The 19953-nt window shown below is 33.1% G+C and overlaps 3 protein-coding genes across 3 annotated transcripts; 2 read left to right on the top strand and 1 right to left on the bottom strand.

Moving 5' to 3' along the window:
- Positions 1-357: 357 nt before the first annotated feature.
- LOC107911162 (G-type lectin S-receptor-like serine/threonine-protein kinase SD2-5) lies at positions 358-1464 on the top strand. The gene has a single exon (XM_016839047.2). The coding sequence runs from the start codon at positions 484-486 to the stop codon at positions 1462-1464; it is 981 nt and encodes a 326-aa protein (XP_016694536.2). The 5' UTR covers positions 358-483.
- Positions 1465-4024: 2560 nt separating this feature from the next.
- On the top strand, positions 4025-10582 carry LOC107913544 (RNA-binding protein 28). The gene is made up of 18 exons (XM_016842169.2): positions 4025-4374; positions 4464-4524; positions 4608-4644; positions 4812-4942; positions 5014-5097; positions 5193-5271; positions 5571-5704; positions 6190-6329; positions 6444-6494; positions 6603-6685; positions 6791-6845; positions 6935-7049; positions 7686-8190; positions 8277-8490; positions 8579-8649; positions 9043-9211; positions 9332-9461; positions 9625-10582. The coding sequence occupies exons 1-18, from the start codon at positions 4276-4278 to the stop codon at positions 10335-10337; spliced, it is 2871 nt and encodes a 956-aa protein (XP_016697658.2). The 5' UTR covers positions 4025-4275; the 3' UTR covers positions 10338-10582.
- A 3160-nt stretch (positions 10583-13742) lies between these two features.
- Positions 13743-14407, bottom strand: LOC121212178 (uncharacterized). Its single transcript, XM_041084509.1, has 2 exons — positions 14185-14407; positions 13743-13900 (listed from the first exon to the last, which is right to left on the bottom strand). The coding sequence occupies exons 1-2, from the start codon at positions 14405-14407 to the stop codon at positions 13815-13817; spliced, it is 309 nt and encodes a 102-aa protein (XP_040940443.1). The 3' UTR covers positions 13743-13814.
- Between the last annotated feature and the right edge of the window lie 5546 nt (positions 14408-19953).

The following is a 19953-nucleotide window of genomic DNA, read 5'->3' as shown; positions in this document are numbered from 1 at the left end:
GACACTGTAAGTGAAAGCGAAACCAGTTATTTTAAGCCAATAAATTCTACAAGCCTAGATCATGGGTGTTATGCAGTTTCACCCATTTCTTGTGAGCCTTCTGTTCATCATAGTTTTATCGAACTCAAGGGGGGCTATTCTCAACCCATATATAGCTCTTTATTCTCCGACACAATAATAACATTAGAGATTTGTAAGGAAACGTGTTTAAAGAATTGTTCTTGCAAAGCTGCTATATATAATCTGGGTTACTGCTATTTTCTATCTCAAGTATTCTCCATTGAGAAAAACTATTCTAGTGACTATTACAGCAACTCAGCTTTTATAAAGGTGCAGAATTACCCTGAAAAGAAAAGACAGAATGGGGCTGTTATTGTGGGCTCAACACTTGGAGCTGTCCTTGTTGTGCTTATTATCTGCGGCTTATTTTTCCTACGAGCTGAAAAAGGGTTTGAAGAAGCTGAAGAGCATTGTTTAGACAACATGTTGGGAATGCCAACTAGATTCTCATATGAAGAGTTGAAGAACATTACCAAGAATTTTAGCAACAAGCTTGGTGAAGGTGGATTTGGTTCTGTTTTTCATGGAATCTTACCTTTGGGTTCTGGTGTTGCAGTGAAGCATCAATTCAACTTTGGTGCCGTTAACAAGTCCTTCATGGCTGAAGTTCAGACAATTGGAAGCATTCACCATTTTAATTTGGTAAGTTTGGTTGGATTTTGTGCTGAAAGTTCTAATAGGCTTTTAGTTTACGAGTACATGGCTAATGGATCGCTAGACCGTTGGATCTTCAATCAAAATCGAGATCTTGCTCTTGATTGGCAAATTAGAAGGAAAATCATTTTAGATATTGCCAAAGGACTAGCCTATCTTCATGAAGAATGCAACCAAAAGATAATTCACTTAGACATCAAACCTCAAAATATCGTTTTAGATGAGAATTTTAATGCCAAAATTTCAGATTTTGGGTTGTCGAAATTAATCGGAAAAGACCAAAGTCGAGTCATAACAACTATGAGGGGAACCCCTGGTTATATGGCTCCTGAATGGTTAAGCTCATGTATAACCGAAAAGGTAGATGTCTATAGCTTTGGTATTGTTGTCCTAGAAATCTTATGTGGACGACGAAACGTTGATGAATCTCAACAGGAAGAAGATATGCATTTATTGGGACTTTTTAAGAGAAAGCAAAAAGAAGGGCAACTCATGGATTTAGTCGATAAGTGTAGCGATGATATGCAGTCAAATGCAGCCGAAGTTGTGGAGGTGATGAAGGTTGCTGCATGGTGCTTGCAAACTGAATATGCGAGGAGGCCTTCTATGTCCACAGTGGTGAAGCTTTTTGAGGGTTCAGTTGATGTTACAGGTAGCCTGAATGAAGATTTTCTAAATGGAATAACTCTTGAACCTGTGGATACCTTTCCTTCAATAGTTTTACCTTCAATGTTATCTGGGCTAAGGTGATGATGATTGAGTTGGAGATCTTTGAATATAGTTCATGAAGATGGGATCGATGTAAGTTGAGGTATGTCCCCCAAACTCCGATGTTCCTAATTGCTTGTTTAGTGTCAGATACTCTTTTTCATCCTGACCTTTGGGTCGAAAAATAAAAAACTCAAAGGTAATGGAAGACTCTCTTTACTGTTTTTATTTATCTCAAAACAAAGTGCAAGAAAGATACTATTTTTTTTAATTTTTGTTATAATGAACGTACATAATCGGAATAAAATGATCACAACAAATAAGAACGTATAGATTTTAGTAGAAAATCACTAATATTAAAAACTGAATAGTACAAAAGGAGTTTCAACTATATCTATTCAAAAGGTTGAAAAAACTTATTCTAATCAAATTCAAGTGAAGTTTTATATAGATTCTACTTGTGCGGTATAGTCCATACCTTGGGGGGCCGAACCCCCAGTCGCAACCCCAGTCCAATATTATGCTGAATGGGATTTGGTCACAATCCCAAACCGCCCCCACAAATCTCATTATTTTGTCATTGTATTTTATTTCTGTGCCTATAGTCTTTGTAGTTTTCAAAAATTAATATTTCAGTCATTGTACTTGTATTTTTAAGAATTTAGTCTTTCTACTTTTTATATTTTAAAATTTAAGTTTACTTGTTAATACGGTTAATTTTACACACTTGGTAACCATGTAATTAAAAAAAATGTAATTAACCTGAATTCAACAAGAAAAATATTAACAGTTGAACTTGAATTTTGAAATCTAAAAAATAAATAGACTAAATTTATAAAAATACAAATATAGAAACTATATTTCTAATTTTTGAAAAGTATAAGGTCTATAGACATATTTTAACCTTATATTAACTACGTAGAGAGCCATGCATGCTACTCGACTTTGATTCTATGTTTGTTTATCTTTTTGGATAAGCCATGCAATGCTTCCCCAGGTTGAACCATAACATGCTGCATTTCAACCTCGAAATCATTCAAGGAAGCATCATGAAACTCAAATTGTCATTACGATAATAGCATTAACATTGTTATATATATGCCATCGTCATGTTAGTGTGAAATCAATGGAGATTTTCACGATCTTTTCTTATAGAAGGACCAGGTCCTTCTAATCTTTATCAACAATAGCTTCTTCCGTAAGCAAAACGTTAGGCTCGACAATTGTCATGTGATTTGCATATCAATGACGGATAAATCATTTAGAACTGTAAAATTCTGTTTAGAAATTTAATAAATTATAATTTATCATGTTAGATTATTAAGAATAAAAATTAAATGTAAAAATGTACTTAAATCTATTAATATATTGAAATCTTTAAACCTTTATAGTTTTGATCTTATAAATTAACACACAAATATTTCAGAGGAGGGTCTCTCTCTATTCTGAAGATGAGATGTTAGAGAAGTTAAGTATCTATAATTTGAAGACGATAACCTTAATATATAACTTTTACATGTTCACCTTAATTTCTAATTAGCACATTGTCAATTACAAGTTAATTACTAGAGAATACCTACGCATATTTATCACACATTTTATTAATTATATCTCATGCATGTTGTTTTACCTATTTTATTTTTTTACTTGGTATTTTATTATTAACTTAAATTATGATACCAACTTCTTTTATTCAGAAAATATTATTTATTTTTAATATTATTTACTTTAAATATGTTTTATATTATTTATTTTTAATTTAAAAAAAAATAAACACGTTTATTCGTTTATTCACCTGCAATGCAAGTGAGAAAAAAACTAGTTAAAGAAAAACTCATGTGTCATGAAATTAGGTAGTCGACGTGGCAATAAAATAAATTGTCCACGTTAGCCTAAAACCTTGAAATATAATATGTAAATATGATATATATAAATATATGATTAAGATATAGATATTTTTAATAAATTTAAAAAATATTTTTAGTATTTTATTAATACGAGATTCTAATACATGTGATTTTAGACATTTTATATTTAATTAATTTTTTAAACATTATATTTTTAATGACCATAATTAGCATAAAATAATATTTTTATTTGAATTGTTTTATATAATTAAAATATATTGAATTACCAATTCAAATATTATAATAGAAAATTTTCAAATAATGATTAAAGTATTTTTAACGTATCTAACATACAATATAATTTTACTTAATGTAATTAATGCAAAATAACATTATTCAAATAATAACTAAATTAATATAATTAAGTCTAATATTAATTTTTTGATAATAAAGATGATAGTAATTCTATTTTACATTAATAAAATTAGCCCAACTTTTTAAAAGATAAATAAGCATAAAGTTTGTTTACATCAAAATTTTTTAGACTAATAATTTTAAATTATAAATATTTTTATATTTTAAAATTAACACAACTTACAACGCGTCAAGTGTCTATCCTTACCACCCGATGTTGAACTCAGATTAGGAGAAATCTAGTAACAAGCGCTTTTAATGAAAATTTTTATAAAAAAAGAAAAGTTTAAACCAATTTATCCACCATAAAGACATAATGCAAAGAAGAGGAAATGTGTTAACGATAGGGTTTTTCTTTCAGTTTTTGTTTTTTGTTTTTTTTTTTTTTTTTGCTTTAGGGAACCTCAAAAGCTTTTCATTTACTTTCTTACGGAGCCCTAGTCCAAGGAACCTAATCCATTTCCCAATCCGACCCGAACCCGCTAAAATTTTAAACCCCACACGCTTATTTATTACTAAGAGCAGAGAGGCTTTTGGATTTTTAGGTTCGAACGTTTTCTTCCATCCCATTTTCTCAGCAGCCACACCATCAATGGGGAAAAACAAGAGATCCGATAAGAGACCCGAATCCGACCACTCACCTGCCACCGTCTTCGTCACCAACTTGCCTTACTCTTTTACGAACTCTCAGGTATTACGCCGTTCTGGGAATTTAGTTTGAGAACTGTCTTAGATTCTTCTTTGCATATGTAGAAATTTATATATATATTGTTTTTCCAGCTTGAAGAAACATTTAGCGATGTTGGTCCAATCAGGCGTTGCTTTATGGTTACGAAAAAGGGTAAGATTTTATTTTAATTTTTTTATCATGATTTTAATAATTGGTTCATATGTATACTGATATGTTCTTTCTATTGTTCATAGGGTCAACTGAGCATCGTGGTATTGCCTTCGTACAATTGTAAGTTAATTTAGGTTCATTTTTATCTTCTTCCTTTTTTCTTTTGATGGTGTTATTTTGTTTTGTTTTAGAACTTTAGAGCTTATGGTTGGGCTGAATTTTCATGTTTCATTTGGAGTTTAAGTTTCTTGTTTACCTTTTGCTGTCTATTTGTATGTCTTCTGCAGTGCTGTTGCCGAAGATGCTAACGGTGCAATAGAGTTGAAGAATGGTTCTTCAGTTGGAGGTCGGAAAATTGGAGTTAAACATGCAATGCACCGCGCTTCATTGGAGCAACGACGATCAAAGGCAACCCAAGGTTTGTTTATTTCAATGTAGTTCAGGAGTGGTAAGCACATGTTATTCGACACTAATTACTAACTTTCTCAGATGATGCAACAACGACAGAGAATGACAACAATTGTCTTCTTACTTCGGCTGTAGAAGCACATGGTTCAGACCTGCCAAAATTAGGTTACTAAAGCTTTTGTACTATTCAATTATAGTCCTTTGTTGTTAATTCTTATTAGTGACTTGTTTTGTTTTTGATATTTTGAATGCAAATATAGCAAAACCTGTGCAACCTAAAAAAGCAGCAACACTTTGTTCCGATCTAGCTGATAAAGAGAATTGTTCAGAGAAGCAGAGGTACTGAATTTGCACGCTAATACCAAATTTTGGAATTGGTTATGGACTTTTAAACATTATCATGTAGTTCTTGGCAGTAAAATTTGAATTAATTTTCTCTCATGAATTGAATCTTTAGAATGCTTTATGTTTTTATTCATCATCATAAAAAAATATACCTTTTTTTATGCACTTTTAGTTCTTTTCTTTTCTTTTCTTTTTTGGCTTAATACACGTTTAGTTTTTACTTGACTATTATGATATTCACTCTCGAGCATATCAGGGCATGACTTTTCTTCTGCTCTTTCAATGTTATGAAGGGTTGCTAGGACTGTTATATTTGGTGGTCTTCGTAATGCTGAGATGGCAGAAGATGTTCACCGACGTGCAAAGGAGATTGGCACTGTCTGTGCTGTAACTTATCCTCTTCCAAAAGAAGAGCTTGAAGAACATGGTAAGCAAAAAGGTGTTCTTTGCTATCATTTAACCGAATTGTTCTTTTTACCCCCTATGAAACCCAATATGATTAAAGCTCAAAAATAGAGAAGTGTTGCATTTGAAGAGCTCTTTGGATAGATTCCTGTTGGTGTACATGTATTCTTTACAGACATATTGCCAGTTTGAATGGTTTATGATATAAGTAAAGCTGGTTGTGACGTCTAATGTATTACATGCCTGTCATTTGCATGTGTATACACCATGGCTGTAATGACTTTCCGTACATACTTGGGTGCTTTCATTGTCCAGTTATATCCATTTACTAAGAATCTATGATATTGCAATATTTTGGTGCTTCCAAATTTGTCAATAGATATACTTTGTTAAAAGATTTGGCATATGGTTTCTGGATGGAAATTTACTGATAATCAAAGTCTTGATATGAAGAGTACATTAATTGTTGTGGAATAATTGCAAGCCATAAAATTCAAACTTTACTAGGTCTTGCACAAGATGGATGCAAAATGGATGCTTCAGCTGTACTTTTCACAAGTGTCAAATTGGCTTATACCGCTGTGGCAATGTTACACCAAAAAGAGATACATGGAAGCATTGTTTGGGCACGCCAGCTAGGTGGCGAGGTAAAGTAACCATGACTATGCAGTCACGCTGAAATTATTGGTGTTCATTATTTTCAGGTTCATACTCATGTATGCCTGAGATCTAATTATTTCTATCTGGTACTTGTGATCCAGGGCTCTAAGACTCAAAAGTGGAAGCTCATTATACGAAATCTTTCTTTCAAGGTTGTTTGATAATTGATGCTAACAGTGTATTATGATTATCCCTTTAGTTGATTTTTCCGATTGAAACTCAAAAGTCTTGGACTTCTAAAGTAGCTCATTAAACTGCAGGCTAAATTAAGTGAGATAAAGGATATGTTTTCAGCAGCAGGGTTTGTTTGGGATGTCTTTATTCCACATAATTCTGAAACAGGGTATCTTCGCTTCATAAAAAATCATTTGAAATTTTCAATTAAATTTGTATTTTTTCAAATCATGTAACAGTCTCCCCCCCCCCTTTTTCCTTTTTCTTTTTCCAGGTTATCCAAGGGTTTTGCTTTTGTCAAATTGACATCTAAACAGGATGCAGAAAATGTATTACTTCTGGATTATCCTTTTGTCTTAGATGTGAAGTGTTAGAGATTTTTTCTGCTATCTGTTTGAACATTATTTTCCATTTTCAGGCCATTCAAAAGTTCAATGGGAAGACCTTATGTAAAAGACCCATAGCTGTTGATTGGGCTGTTCCGAAGAAACTTTATGGTGCTGGTGGTAATACTGCTGTTACTTCGGATGATGGTTTGTGTCCTTAACTGAAATTTGTCTATTCATCAAGGATTTTTACTATCTTGTTTCTTCTGAGCCATTGGCTGTTTCACTGAGAGCTGAATGAGTGATCTTAACCTTGTGGATCAATCATACATATCAATTATCAGAAAAAAGGGGTCTATATTTCTTGTGTTTGTAGAAGTAGAGAAGATAAACACATGAGATTAGAGGACTATTTTAGGAAGTTAATTGCATACACGATAAGTTTCTTCTGCCATGCATGCTTTTCTAAACGATTGTTATTTTTTACTTTCTGATTGGTCATCAAAACTCTGCTTGAACATTCAGGTGATGTATATGTCTGTTTCTGTATCACATGCAAGCACATAGGCACACACAAGCCCACTAAAGCCCACTGTAACAGAGTAGGAATATTTTATCTTTGAGTTTTAATATCAAATGTGTTGATGTTCCTGGTATATATATATATAGCTTATGCCTTTGCTTAAGGGTAATTGATGTGTGTTATTTCATCTCTTATCTTCTATACTTGGCTTGTTTTACATAATGCATTTTTCTTGTTAAATTCTTTGGTAAAATTTTCATCTCTTACATTTACATTAAAGTTTGCAGTAAGACACCATCTCATTACTAGTGGCTTTACAGGGCAGCTAAATAAAAAAGACGAGGAAAGTGATGGTAGTAGCATTGATATGGAGGATGAAGGTGGGGATAGTGATAATGATAGTGATGATGGTATTGCTTCAAATGATTCAAATAAGTCAGAGATGGAAAGGACTTCGACAGCAGTGGATTTTGATAAGGAAGTAGACATTGCTAGAAAAGTGCTGAATAACTTGGTGACGTCCTCTTCTAAAGATTCTCCTTCCCTTCAAGATAATGGTGTTCTGCCCAAGAGTGAAGACAATACTAATGTAGATGAAACCATCAATGTGCAAAATAAGTTACCCGTTGAATCTGCAATAGGATCAGATGTGATTAAACCTGAAAAATCTGGTACAAATAAACAAATAGATAGTGAAGAGGAATTGCAGAGAACAGTTTTCATAAGCAACCTTCCGTTTGATATCGACAATAAAGAAGTAAAAGAAAGGTTTTCTGGATTTGGGGAAGTGCAATCCTTTATACCAGTCCTTCATCCAGTTACCAAGTACTGACTCTAAATAGTTTGAAATGGTTTGCTTTCTTATTCCTTTAAATTAGTAAATACTTATGGTTCTTTTGCTCCCCTGGCAGGCGACCGAGAGGAACTGGTTTCCTCAAGTTTAAAACAATAGATGCGGCTACTGCAGCAGTTTCTGCAGCAAATGCTTCTTCTGGCTTGGGTTTTTTTCTCAAAGGTAGACAGATCAAAGTGTTGAAAGCTTTGGATCGGAAATCAGCACATGATAAAGAATTGGAGAAGGCTAAAGCTGAGGAACATGACCTTCGTAACCTTTACTTGGCAAAGGTTGCTTAACTTGACAATTAACTGAATTTTCATTGATTTAATGTGTTTGTAGTATAGTTTTGACATTCTTGTTTTTCTGACTTAATAGGAAGGCCTTATAGTCGAGGGGACTCCAGCTGCTAAAGATGTTTCAGCTAGCGATATGGAAAAACGCCAAATGTAAGGATTTCTTTTATTTGTTTCCCCTGATATTATTAGTCAGATACTGAGCACAAGATTCTTCTGCCTATTTGCTGCACTATGCAAATCGGTTCTGTTGTATTGACTGTTTTCTAGTTAAGAGATCTTTGGTCTGGCCAGGAATGGTTTAAAAGGATAGTAAAAACAGAATGAGTAGATAAGAATAAAGTCACGTAGATGTTTCTGAATGTTTCTCTTTTAATTTTTCATATGGAAATGAATATGCGAGTCTGTTACAAAATCCTTAACTTGATGTTGCTTCAACTTTTGAAGGCAACTTGATATTGGTAGTTCTTAATTCTCCTGCTGATACTCATGTGAAATTTCACTTACCTATACCGTTTATTATAAGGCTTTTTGGATGCCTTGCAGGTTGCATGAAAAAAAGATGACCAAGCTTCAATCTCCGAATTTTCATGTCTCAAAGACAAGACTTGTAATTTATAATTTGCCAAAGTCCATGACTGAAAACGAATTGAAACAACTTTGTATCGATGCAGTTACCTCGCGAGCTACAAAACAAAAACCTGTGATACGACAGGTTAGATAAATATATTAATCTGTTATTATAAAGTGTTCTTTTAATTCTTTACTATAGTTTTCTGCATATATAGAGTACGCACTTAAGTCTTAAATCTGATATCACTATGCTGTCCTGCAGATTAAGTTCTTGAAAACTGTGAAGAAGGGAAAGATTGTTGTTAAAAATCAGTCACGTGGGGTTGCCTTTGTTGAGTTTACAGAACACCAGCACGCACTTGTTGCCCTAAGGGTTCTTAACAATAACCCAGGTAATTCCCCTCATGTTACAATCCCATTTGTATGATGGCTGTAATTTCAATGCTAGATTTGTGATGGGTTTTTTCAGTATCTTCAAAGTGGAAAAAGGTTATTCAATTGTAATTTTTCTTTTCTGTTTATAGTCTAAAATGTGTAGTTGGTTTTTATTTGCAGAAACTTTTGGTTCTGAGCATCGTCCAATAGTGGAGTTTGCTGTCGATAATGTGCAGACATTGAAGCTGCGGAAAGCAAAGTTACAAGCTCAGCAGCAAGATGCTAGTGATAATTTGAACGATGCACTGCAAAATGCTAAAGCACATCCATTTGACGATCACACTAACAAATCCAGAAAACGGAAATCTAGAGATGACCAAAGGGAAACGAAACATTCAGAGTTGAAAAAGGCTGAGATGGAAAACGTGGTTGCCACCGAAGAAGGCCAAGCTAGTAAGAAGCCAAAGCATAAACCAACCGGTGAAAAGAGAAAACCATCTTCGAAAGAAAATTTTGAAGGCTCCAATCAGAAGTTGAAAGGATCAAGGCATAAGCCCAAGGATCGTAAAGGTGGCTTAAAACCTGCTATTGGTAGTTCCGATAAGGTTGAAACAAATGTTAATGAGACCAGCAAATTAAAGTTGAAAGAGGTGAAAGCAGTTTCGCACCGAAAAGAGAGGACACGACAAGAAAAGGCAAAGCCGGAGGAAAGAGAGACAAATTTAAAAAGGACAAGGCCGAAAAGGAATAAAGATCCATCAGGCCGAGACGTGGGAGACAAACTTGATATGCTAATTGAACAATACAGATCTAAGTTCTCACAGCCGAGATCCGGAACACCCGACGCGGAAAAGCAAGGTTCTAAGAAGCTTAGAAGGTGGTTTCAAGCTTAATTCCATTAGCAGCGGGTTAGAACCAGTTTTGTAGCATATCCCATCATACTCATCTTTAAGGGGAAAATATGAGAATATTAGATGAGGCACTTGATAATGCAATTGCTATAAATTTAGTACCTTGTTGAAAGGTTTTAACAATTTTGTGCACTCTGTAACACAAATGTACCAATTTCATACTAGTCTGTTGAATATTCTTTACGCTAAAAACATGTTACTGAGATGTATCAGTGGCATCTTATCTACATTTGGAGCAGACATTGCTTAGGGATAACACTTTAGATTTATTAAATTTATTAAATTGGTGGTACGAGTTAATCAGGTATCAACACCAGCACATTATAAGAGTTAGATTTGGGACTCAAAAATTTTATAAATATTAGAATTTTCATAAATATTTTACTTTTAACTTTTTATAAATATGATTTTAACATAAAATTTTCATATACCATAATCTAAGTTTAAAGAAATTCTTAAATTAAGTTACTGTATTTTTTGTAATATTTAAATAAACCTTTCAATTTTTTTAGAAATCATCTCAAACATAAAAACGTATTGAATATATCGAGGAAAATAACTCAATGTTAGAGACATAACCGTAATTAATTTAAAACTAAGGAATACATTTTTTTGAACATAATGAATAATTAAATATATTAAATAGGGTTAAATCTTAAAACTATACATAAACTTTGAATTAATCTGTAATATTATACAATAAATTTTGATTTTGTGTAATTCTATATATGAATTTGTTATATTTTTCGATATAGCACTATTTTATGCTTACATGTTGTATATACAAATATTTAAATATATCTATATATAAAAATATGTTGATATATTTATTTTTTTATATATGATTATAATTGAATCAAAATCAAAATTATATATATATTTGAATTACAATCAACTTTTATGTGTAATTTGCGTGTTCTTTTAAAATTTATCCTTATTAAAGTATAATTTTAATATAGACAACCGATTGTATTGTATATAAGGGATAATAACCTACTTTTACACCATAATGCCTTAATTAGATATAAGTCAAAAATTAATGATTATTTTGGCACCAATTAAAGCTTTAAGGGGCTGTTTACATCAAATAACAAAATTGAAAGGCTTATTTGAATGGGAATAATTGAAAAAATGTATCCCTTTACTTTAATAAATTTGTTTATGTGGTACTTATATTTTTAATTTATTCAATTTGACATCTGTACTTTTCTTCCGTCTATCACTATTGTACTCTAATTTAATGGTTTTAATTCTGACATAAAAATGACACATAGACCGATAATAGAATGCCACGTTGGCATGTGGGTCATAGAAAAAAAGCTAAGCGGTCAAAACATAAGGACTAGCTACAAATTTCCCCTTTTTTTTCTTTTGAAGGTTAAAATCATTAATAAATAAATAAATAAATAAATAAAATAGATATATTGATTGATGTGTTTTTTCTTCTCTCATTCCTTATTTATATTGAGCTTCCTCTGCCAAACCCATTCTATTACCTCCTCTCTCATTTTTTTTTATTTTCCTTTTTCTTTTCTTTTTTAATTGGGTTAATATCAATTTAAATTTATTAGACTTATTCATGAGTCAAGTCATCCATCCAGATCCGAAGGCCTGCACGAAATTTAGGAGGGTTTGGGTAAAAATATTAGACTCAAAAAATGAGTTTAGGTAAAAAAATTAGGCCTATTTAAAATTAGATTGAGCTGGGCTCGAGCTTAAACTTTTAAAGCTTAAGTTCGGCCCATCCCGTTTTAAGTTTATAATACTTTATATTATTTTATTTTTATATATTATGTAATTTAGAACATATCAAAAAATAAACTTACACTAAATATATAATATTACTCTAATGTAAGCATTACAATAATGTTAAGATGACTATATAAAAAATGTATAAATTATTAAATACTAAAATAAAATAATATGAGTAGATTATGAGTGGGTTTAAGTAAAATTTTAAACTCAATTTTCGAGCCGAATCAGACTTGAATAAATATAAAATATGTTAATATCATATTTACATTAAACTCAAACTCGATCCGTGAACAGAGAAATCAAGCATCAATTAATTGAATTAAAATCTCGGACACAAGGATGAACGAATTTATCCTTCAAATTAGCGTACCAAAAGTCCAAAACCGTAATATGATATCAAAGTCAAATAGTATAAAAGGTACCTGTACTATTCGCTTTTTTTGGATTTAGTCCCTCTATTATAATTTGACAACCACCAACCCTGTTGTAAAACATTGAAATTAATATTCATGAATGAAACAATGAAAAACATTGTTTAAATAAACATGTCATGTTTTTGAGGTACCATGTTGGGATGTTCCCAGTCTGATTCAAGAAGTCAACACAAAATTTATGGACTGTTTTAGAATAATTTAGGGGATATGCTTCAAAAGATTTAGGTTTAATTCTGGTTTTAATCCCTTTACTATCTTGAAAATCAAGATTTGATCTTTCATTTTAATTTGACATAATGAGATTCCTCTACTTCTATATTGTTATTAATAGATCCAAATTAAAAACACCCTTTGGTGTTGTCATTAAAATGATGACGTGAAAATTTTAATTTATTGTTCTTTGTAGGGGTGAGCGCTCGATCAAATCGAGTGAAAAAATTTTGAATTAATCGAGTTGACGAGTTCTATTTTATCATCCTAACTCGATTTGTAATTTTTTCGAATCGAATTGAGTGAAATGAAATTCTAGTCAAGTCAAATCGAGTGAAATGTTCGAGCTAAATTAAAAAAATTAAACATTTCAAGTTAAAATCTTGTTACAGTATAACTAATCTCATGTTTAAGCACATAAATTTGAAATCATATATATATGAAAACATTTCAAAGCAAAATAATAAAAACATACTTATTATGATAAATTTGAATAATTAATTAACTTATTTAGGTTTCAAAATTATTATTCTAGAAATTTTTAAATTTTATAACTTTCTTTATATATTTTTAAAATTTTTTTGAAATATTTATAATTTTGTAAAAAATTATAAAATTTTGAATTTTTTTATAAATATTTTGAATTTTTTAAAATTATTTTGAATTATTTTGTAATTTTTGTTGAGAGTGACCAATTTGCTCATTTTCAAACTTGACAAGGACCAAAAGGGTATTTACACAAATATATTATTCGAATTATTTGAGTTATCCGAATTGAAAAATTTACTTGATTCGATTAACTTGAAATTCGATTTTTTTTATTTTTTCGAATCGAATCGAGTTTTGCTTCTTTGATCACATAATTAATGCCACATGAAAATCTAATCAAGCACATTAAACTAATAGTATCTTTACATGCTTAAGAATGTGTTAAGAAAAATTCCATATGTACAAGCCCAATTTTTGACCCAGGGCCCAATAGCAAATTTTAACCTAAAAACTACCCAGGCCCAACTAGCCTAACCCAATCAGCCCAAAACATAAACACCTAGCAGAAACCCTAGCCCCCTGTTGTGCCGCACCTGCTCCTGGCCTCCTCACCTGCTCCGCCGTTCACCTGCTTTCCGCCATTGCCCAACTGCCCACCTGCAAAATGAGCAACACGCAACAACAGAAGAAACAAATAGCAAAAAGACAAAAAATAGAAATTAAAAGTTATATAGATCGGCTATAAAAGTCGAAATCTCACCATTGTAAAGGGCTTCCTCTCTTTGGACGAACACAAGGGAAATAAAAAATATTCCAATGTGATATTTCATTTTTTGTTTCAGATCTAGTGTTCTATTCTATTTATTTTTTATTTATTTTATTTTATTTTATTTCTTTTTTATCTACGAAAATAAAAAGGGAAAAGAGGGAAAGAAGCGTACCTGGAACCACCGCGTAGCTCTGTCGACGGAGATCTCCTTTGCCGTCGGCGGAATCGGGCCTTAAGGTGGGTCTAATGGTCCCTCGGGTTGGAAACCCGACTCTCGGGTACGCCGCGAAACAAGGGCTGAAAAGCCTATGTTCTTCGTCGTCGGTCTTTGATCCCGGCGGCGCAAGCGGTGGCTCCGTGGCCGAATAGTGGGAGGGGGCTGAGGAGGATCCCATTTTTTTTTTCTTTTTGTAACAGAGGTTGCAAATGAGGGTTTCAATTTTTTTAAGTAATAAAAACATTTAAACGGCGCCGTTTGATGGAGATCTGCGCATGTTTTGCCCTAATGGGTAATTTGCGCATTTGGTCCTTCCATCTTGCGCTTGATGCGCAATCTGACCTTTCTATTTTTTTTATTTGGACCGCGAATTTTGTTTCTGCTTCAGTCTGGTCCTTTGACCATGTGCGGTCATTTGCATTGAAACGCTGCACTCTGGGATTGGGGCATATTGCCTGATCAGTCCTCCAGTCTTTAGGCGTATCCAAGTTCAGTCCCTGAGCTTTTTATTTACAGTTTAGACCCCCGGATTTTGGTTTGATTTTAATTTCATCCTTTAGTTCATTTAATTTTTTTTTTAAAAGAAAAGGAGAGTTCTTTTATTATTTATTTTAAGTTATATATATGTGTATATTTTATTTACCTAATATTTTTCTTATTGTTTGTATTACTTGATTTAAGTCAATATAAATACATGCATGCATTTTTATAATACACGTACATATTTTTCCCAATTTATATGTATACATACTCATACATATATTCTTTATATTCTATAATCTATATACCTTTTTATTTTCATATATATATATATACATACATACATACATACGTACTCATATATTTTTGTCTATATACATCTTTCTACTTTCACGAATATATACACACTTATATATTTTTTATATTTTATAATTTTTATTTACATATATATATTTCTTTTAAATACATATATACTTTTTAGGTTTTATAATTTTAAAATACATATATACGCACATACTTTTGACATTTTTTATATATAAATTATCATTATTTACTTATATTTTTATTATTTTTAAACTTTGATGTATACTTACATATATATCTTCTTACATTCTTTATAATTATATCTATTTACGTTTTCATCATTATTTTAAAATATTTTAATCTCATTTACTTATATGCTTGTTTTCTTGTATGTTGTTGATTCATCCTTTTTTATTTATCTTATCTTTGATGCTATTGCTCGTATTATCATTCTACTTACATCATCATCATTGTTATTCCATTACACCCATTTTTACTCAGATTTGTAAAAACGGAAGATTTCGAAAATAAAAGTAATACTCGGTATTTGGGATCTTCGAGAGGATTGAGCCATAACGTGTTGGGTTCCAATTTTCTTTATCTAATCTAAATAATCGAGAATCCTCTTTAAATAAAAAATAAATAAAAGCTCATTATCGGGGTTTCAATATGTTGTGTCCTAGCGCATTGGATATGACACGTTGTTTTCTCGATACGAGGATTTTTCGAAAATAAAGGCAATATTCCATATTTAGAAAATTCGAGAAAATCGTGCCCTAGCTTACTGAGCTTCGATTTTTCTCGCGTTGATCCTAAATAACCGAGTATCCTTTAAAAATTAAAATAAATGAAGTTTAAACAACAAAATAAGAGGCAAGCTTACTCTCAAAAAAAGTACGAGGTGTCGTGTCCTAACTTACTGGATGTGACATCTTGTTAATTCGAGATAAGAAGGCATTTTTCATTTTGATTTATTCGAGACATTTTTAAAATAGCAATATAAGGAGGGATCATATTTTTAAATTCTTTTCGAGTTTTTTTAATTTTCGACACCAAGACATTAATAAATCAACTAGGTACCAATTTTGGGCGTATCGAGGTGCTAATCCTTCCTCGTGCGTAACCGACTCCCGAGCCCGTTCTCTAAATTTCGTAGACCGAAATCGTTTTTTTTAATAAAAATTAAATCATTTATTAAAAACAACCATTTTTCGAGGTGACCCGATCACACCTCATCAAAAAAGATTGGTGGCGACTCCCGTTTGCATTCTTTTTTTCAAAATCCTAGTCGACCCTGTTTTAAAAAAAAATGGTGTCAACAGCTTGGCGACTCCACTGGGGACCTAAAATAAGAGAGTCGAGCCATGTGTTGGTTACTTTGTCTTTTGTCAAAGATGGAAAACTTGACACGATCCTTGTATTGCATTTCATTTGTCTTTATTTCAGTTTTTATCATCTTGTTTGTAATTACTGCGTTTAGATGTATATTTCTGCACATTGTATTGCATGACCGTTGGTCACACCTTTTTAAGTGGGAGTGAGAAACTACGCCTTCGTGAGGTTTTCACCTCCGCATGGGATAGTGAATCGCTTCCGGGATACATCCGTACCTATGTTTTCGTGAGATTTTCATCTCCGCATGGCCATAGGGAAATGTATTCCCCTGAACTGAACTCAGTCCATATGAGCCTATAATGGGTGAGGATTGAGGAATCTGCTGGTTCGGGTACCCGTACTTTAGAGCCAAACCTCATATAATGGACTTCAGAACACATCCTAAGTGGAGCCACTCTAAATCCCTAGTGACTACCCGACTAGGTACTTTTGTTTTCCTTGCTTACTTCTGTTTTGTGCTAACCCCTCTTGTTGTGTTTTGGTTATGATTGCATTGCATCTGCATTTTAAGAAAGAGATATTGATTCAAGTTTGATTACTAACTTAGAAAGCTTGTCGTGGAATACGAATTCCTTGATAAAGTGGAAAACAATACGACTGCCTGAATATATTCTGAGAAACACAAGAATGGCGATGGAAGAGTTCGTGACCCTGCTTCGTGGCCTGAGGATTCAAGGCAATTATCTAAGAGCCTTCAACATTCCACCCCTTAAAGAGCCGGACGAGCCTTATGAGGACGGGCAGGTGATGGATTGCAACCAAGATCAAGAGTGGAGCTAGCAATGGCATCTATTAGCAAGATTACCTCAAACATGCGAATGAAGAAAAAGACCGATGTTGTTTCTTGGAATATGAAGGTGAAGCCGTACATGTATCCATTTTATGTAAGGGAATTTACTTTCTGGAAAAGTTTTCTAAATGTAATTGAATCAGAATCAACGTCTCTTTAGGCATTCATTTCATGCATTTGCATTACATGCATTAAAATCTATTGAAAGAGTCTAAACAAGTAAATTTATTCCAGCTAACCTGGAAAACCAACCAACCAAACACCCTTACGATATCCAAACAAAGGTTAGAAAAATGGAATGAAGGTTGGAAAAGTTAGAGCGAATGCAGATTCAGATGCAGAAGCAATTGACTGAATTTCAACAGGAGATGAGAGATCAGATGCTAGAATTACGGAGAACTATGATAAACTAGTTCAACCGATTGCTAGCTAGAAAGTCAAAAGAAGTGAATGACCCAGTGGTTTACTTTGGGGTCGATAATGAGGATCTTGTCTATTCCTTAGATTGTACTTCGACAAGTGTCCAGGTTCAGCCAGATGGGCGTCCGCAAGGAGCACTTTTTACTATCAGATCCCAACACTATCAGACTGGTACATCGACACCAGTGAATTACCTAACAGGCTTAGGATCCAATTTGAGGAACGATTTAGTTAATCCTGTTGCTAATCTAGCTGAAATAAAGCAGATGAGGGTAGAGTACCCAGACACTACAAAGTCCCCAAGGAAGAAGGGGAATAAAAGGGATAATGTAGGCGAATATAACAAGGGCCACTCAAAACCAATCACTGTGGGCAGGCCAAAGACAGAGACCACCAGCCATCAGAGCCCTTTAAAGTAAGAACCTGGAGTGAAACCAGATACTGAGAAGCTCCAGTTCACACAAATTCCGATGTCATATAAGGAGCTGTATCAAAGCTTGTTCGATGCGCATATTGTTGCATCTCGTTACTTGACCCCTTTACAACTTCCTTATCCTAAATGGTACGATATGAATGCACAATGCGACTACCATACGGGAATTACGGGGCATTCAATAGAAAATTGCACTGCCTTTAAAAAGTTGGTCGAAAGGTTTATCAATATAGGCATTGTCAAATTTGATGATTCAATCAGTACAGAAAACCCGCTGCTCAATCATACGAATAATGAAGGGAATGCGATGAATGAAGAAATGTTGGGAAATGTTCACATCAGTGCCGAATATGAAGAAACAACTGAAGAAGAGATCTTATTAGATGTTCGCCCTTCTAAACTTGAGAGTGTTCTGAATAATTAGACTGCAGAAGAGACCCCTGTAGTATTTAGAGCTTACTCAGAGTAATATTCAGAACGCACTTGTTGCTTTTAGCCTAGAGGCAATAAGAACTCTTTTGTGAAATAGGCTCATGTCTGAAAGTCATTATTCTAATAAAATACATCTTTGCATTCCTTTTTGAGCCAATATTCTTTCATTCTTTTTGAACAATTATTTCTGAATATCTCATTCTTTTGGATTTTCTTCCACATCATTCATTCATTCATAATCATATTGTATAAATAATTATTCATAAATGTATACATTCCTTTTGTATATTCTTTGGTGCTTATTATGAGTCCTCAAATATCAATGACATGAATGAAACTGCTGCAAACTCAGATTTTCTTTTTGAGCGGGGCATGTGTTCAGAGGGATCCCAGGGCTTTGAAAATGACAAAGATTGTAGTTTATCTCCCGACTTGTTAAAGATGGTTGAACAAGAGGATAGATAGATCCTACCTCACAAGGAATCATCAGAAATTGTGAGCTTGGCGAAGATTAGAATTGACCTGACCGCAGAGACGAAGCAACACCTTATTGAGGCACCTCTAGATTTCAAAGATATCTTTGTAGGATCATACCAGGATATACTTAGGTTAAACGCCGATAATGAAATCTGCACAACAGCACGATGTCAGAAATTTGCAGTATGAACGATGTAATTCTTTACCGGGGTAATGCCCTTCTCGTGGAGTCAGCATAGTTTTGCCAAATTGAAGTCAAATTTTCATCTCTTCAAGTTGTTGTTGGGTCCATCCTGATTAAAGAGGAAGATCCAAAGTTTTTGTCAAAGTTGCATCCCAAAAGGCTCAGATCAAAAAAGTGAAGAAAAAAGAAAAATCAAAATCAAAGTCAAAATGAAAATGAAAATGAAAAAAATAAAAAAACAAAAAAACAAAAAGAAGAAAGAAGGAAAAAATCAAAATCAAAATCAAAATCAAAATGAAACTGAGAAAAAGAAAGAAGAATGAAAAAGAGAAATCTAGATGAAAAAATCAGAATGAAAAAGAAAAAGAAAAATAAAAGGAAAGGCCAAAGCGAAACCCGCAAAGGGCGCTTTGTGACCAAATGAGGTTTTGAGTTGAAAACCCGAAAAGGGCGACTCAAATTTCGAGCACAATGAAGCATGGACATCACCATTATCGAAGACCTCTAATGGACATTGCTTCATTTTGAGAGGCTACTTCATGAGCCAAAGTCATCGTATACCGATACAGAATTTCAGAGAAGAGGGTATTGGAGAATGCATTGAGCTTAAACAATAGCACGATTGCTGAGGTCTCAAATTAACTCAGAAGTGGACACCACGATTCGTCACTGAATTGCCTAGAGTTGAACATCAAAAATTGAAGGAAAATGACTGAGACTTACAAGGATTGGCATGAGAAATTACTATTTGCCTTCCTTGCTTGACGAACATCTGTGCCGGGGCAATACCTTTCTCTTTGGTTTGCGGGG

Source organism: Gossypium hirsutum, chromosome A13 (genome assembly GCF_007990345.1).
Source record: "Gossypium hirsutum isolate 1008001.06 chromosome A13, Gossypium_hirsutum_v2.1, whole genome shotgun sequence".
NCBI classification, from domain to species: domain Eukaryota; kingdom Viridiplantae; phylum Streptophyta; class Magnoliopsida; order Malvales; family Malvaceae; genus Gossypium; species Gossypium hirsutum.
Note: the sequence above shows the minus strand (reverse complement) of the source record. Positions and strands in the feature narration are given on the sequence as shown.

Excerpts from the sequence above, each read along its gene's own strand:
- LOC107913544 (XM_016842169.2), top strand. The coding sequence starts at position 4,276 with ATGGGGAAAAACAAGAGATCCGATAAGAGACCCGAATCCGACCACTCA. Across the intron at positions 8,491-8,578 it reads GTAACCTTTACTTGGCAAAG|GAAGGCCTTATAGTCGAGGG; the intron begins GTTGCTTAACTT and ends CTGACTTAATAG. Across the intron at positions 8,650-9,042 it reads GATATGGAAAAACGCCAAAT|GTTGCATGAAAAAAAGATGA; the intron begins GTAAGGATTTCT and ends GATGCCTTGCAG.
- LOC121212178 (XM_041084509.1), bottom strand. The coding sequence starts at position 14,407 with ATGGGATCCTCCTCAGCCCCCTCCCACTATTCGGCCACGGAGCCACCG. Across the intron at positions 13,901-14,184 it reads GAGCTACGCGGTGGTTCCAG|GTGGGCAGTTGGGCAATGGC; the intron begins GTACGCTTCTTT and ends CTCATTTTGCAG.
- LOC107911162 (XM_016839047.2), top strand. The coding sequence starts at position 484 with ATGTTGGGAATGCCAACTAGATTCTCATATGAAGAGTTGAAGAACATT.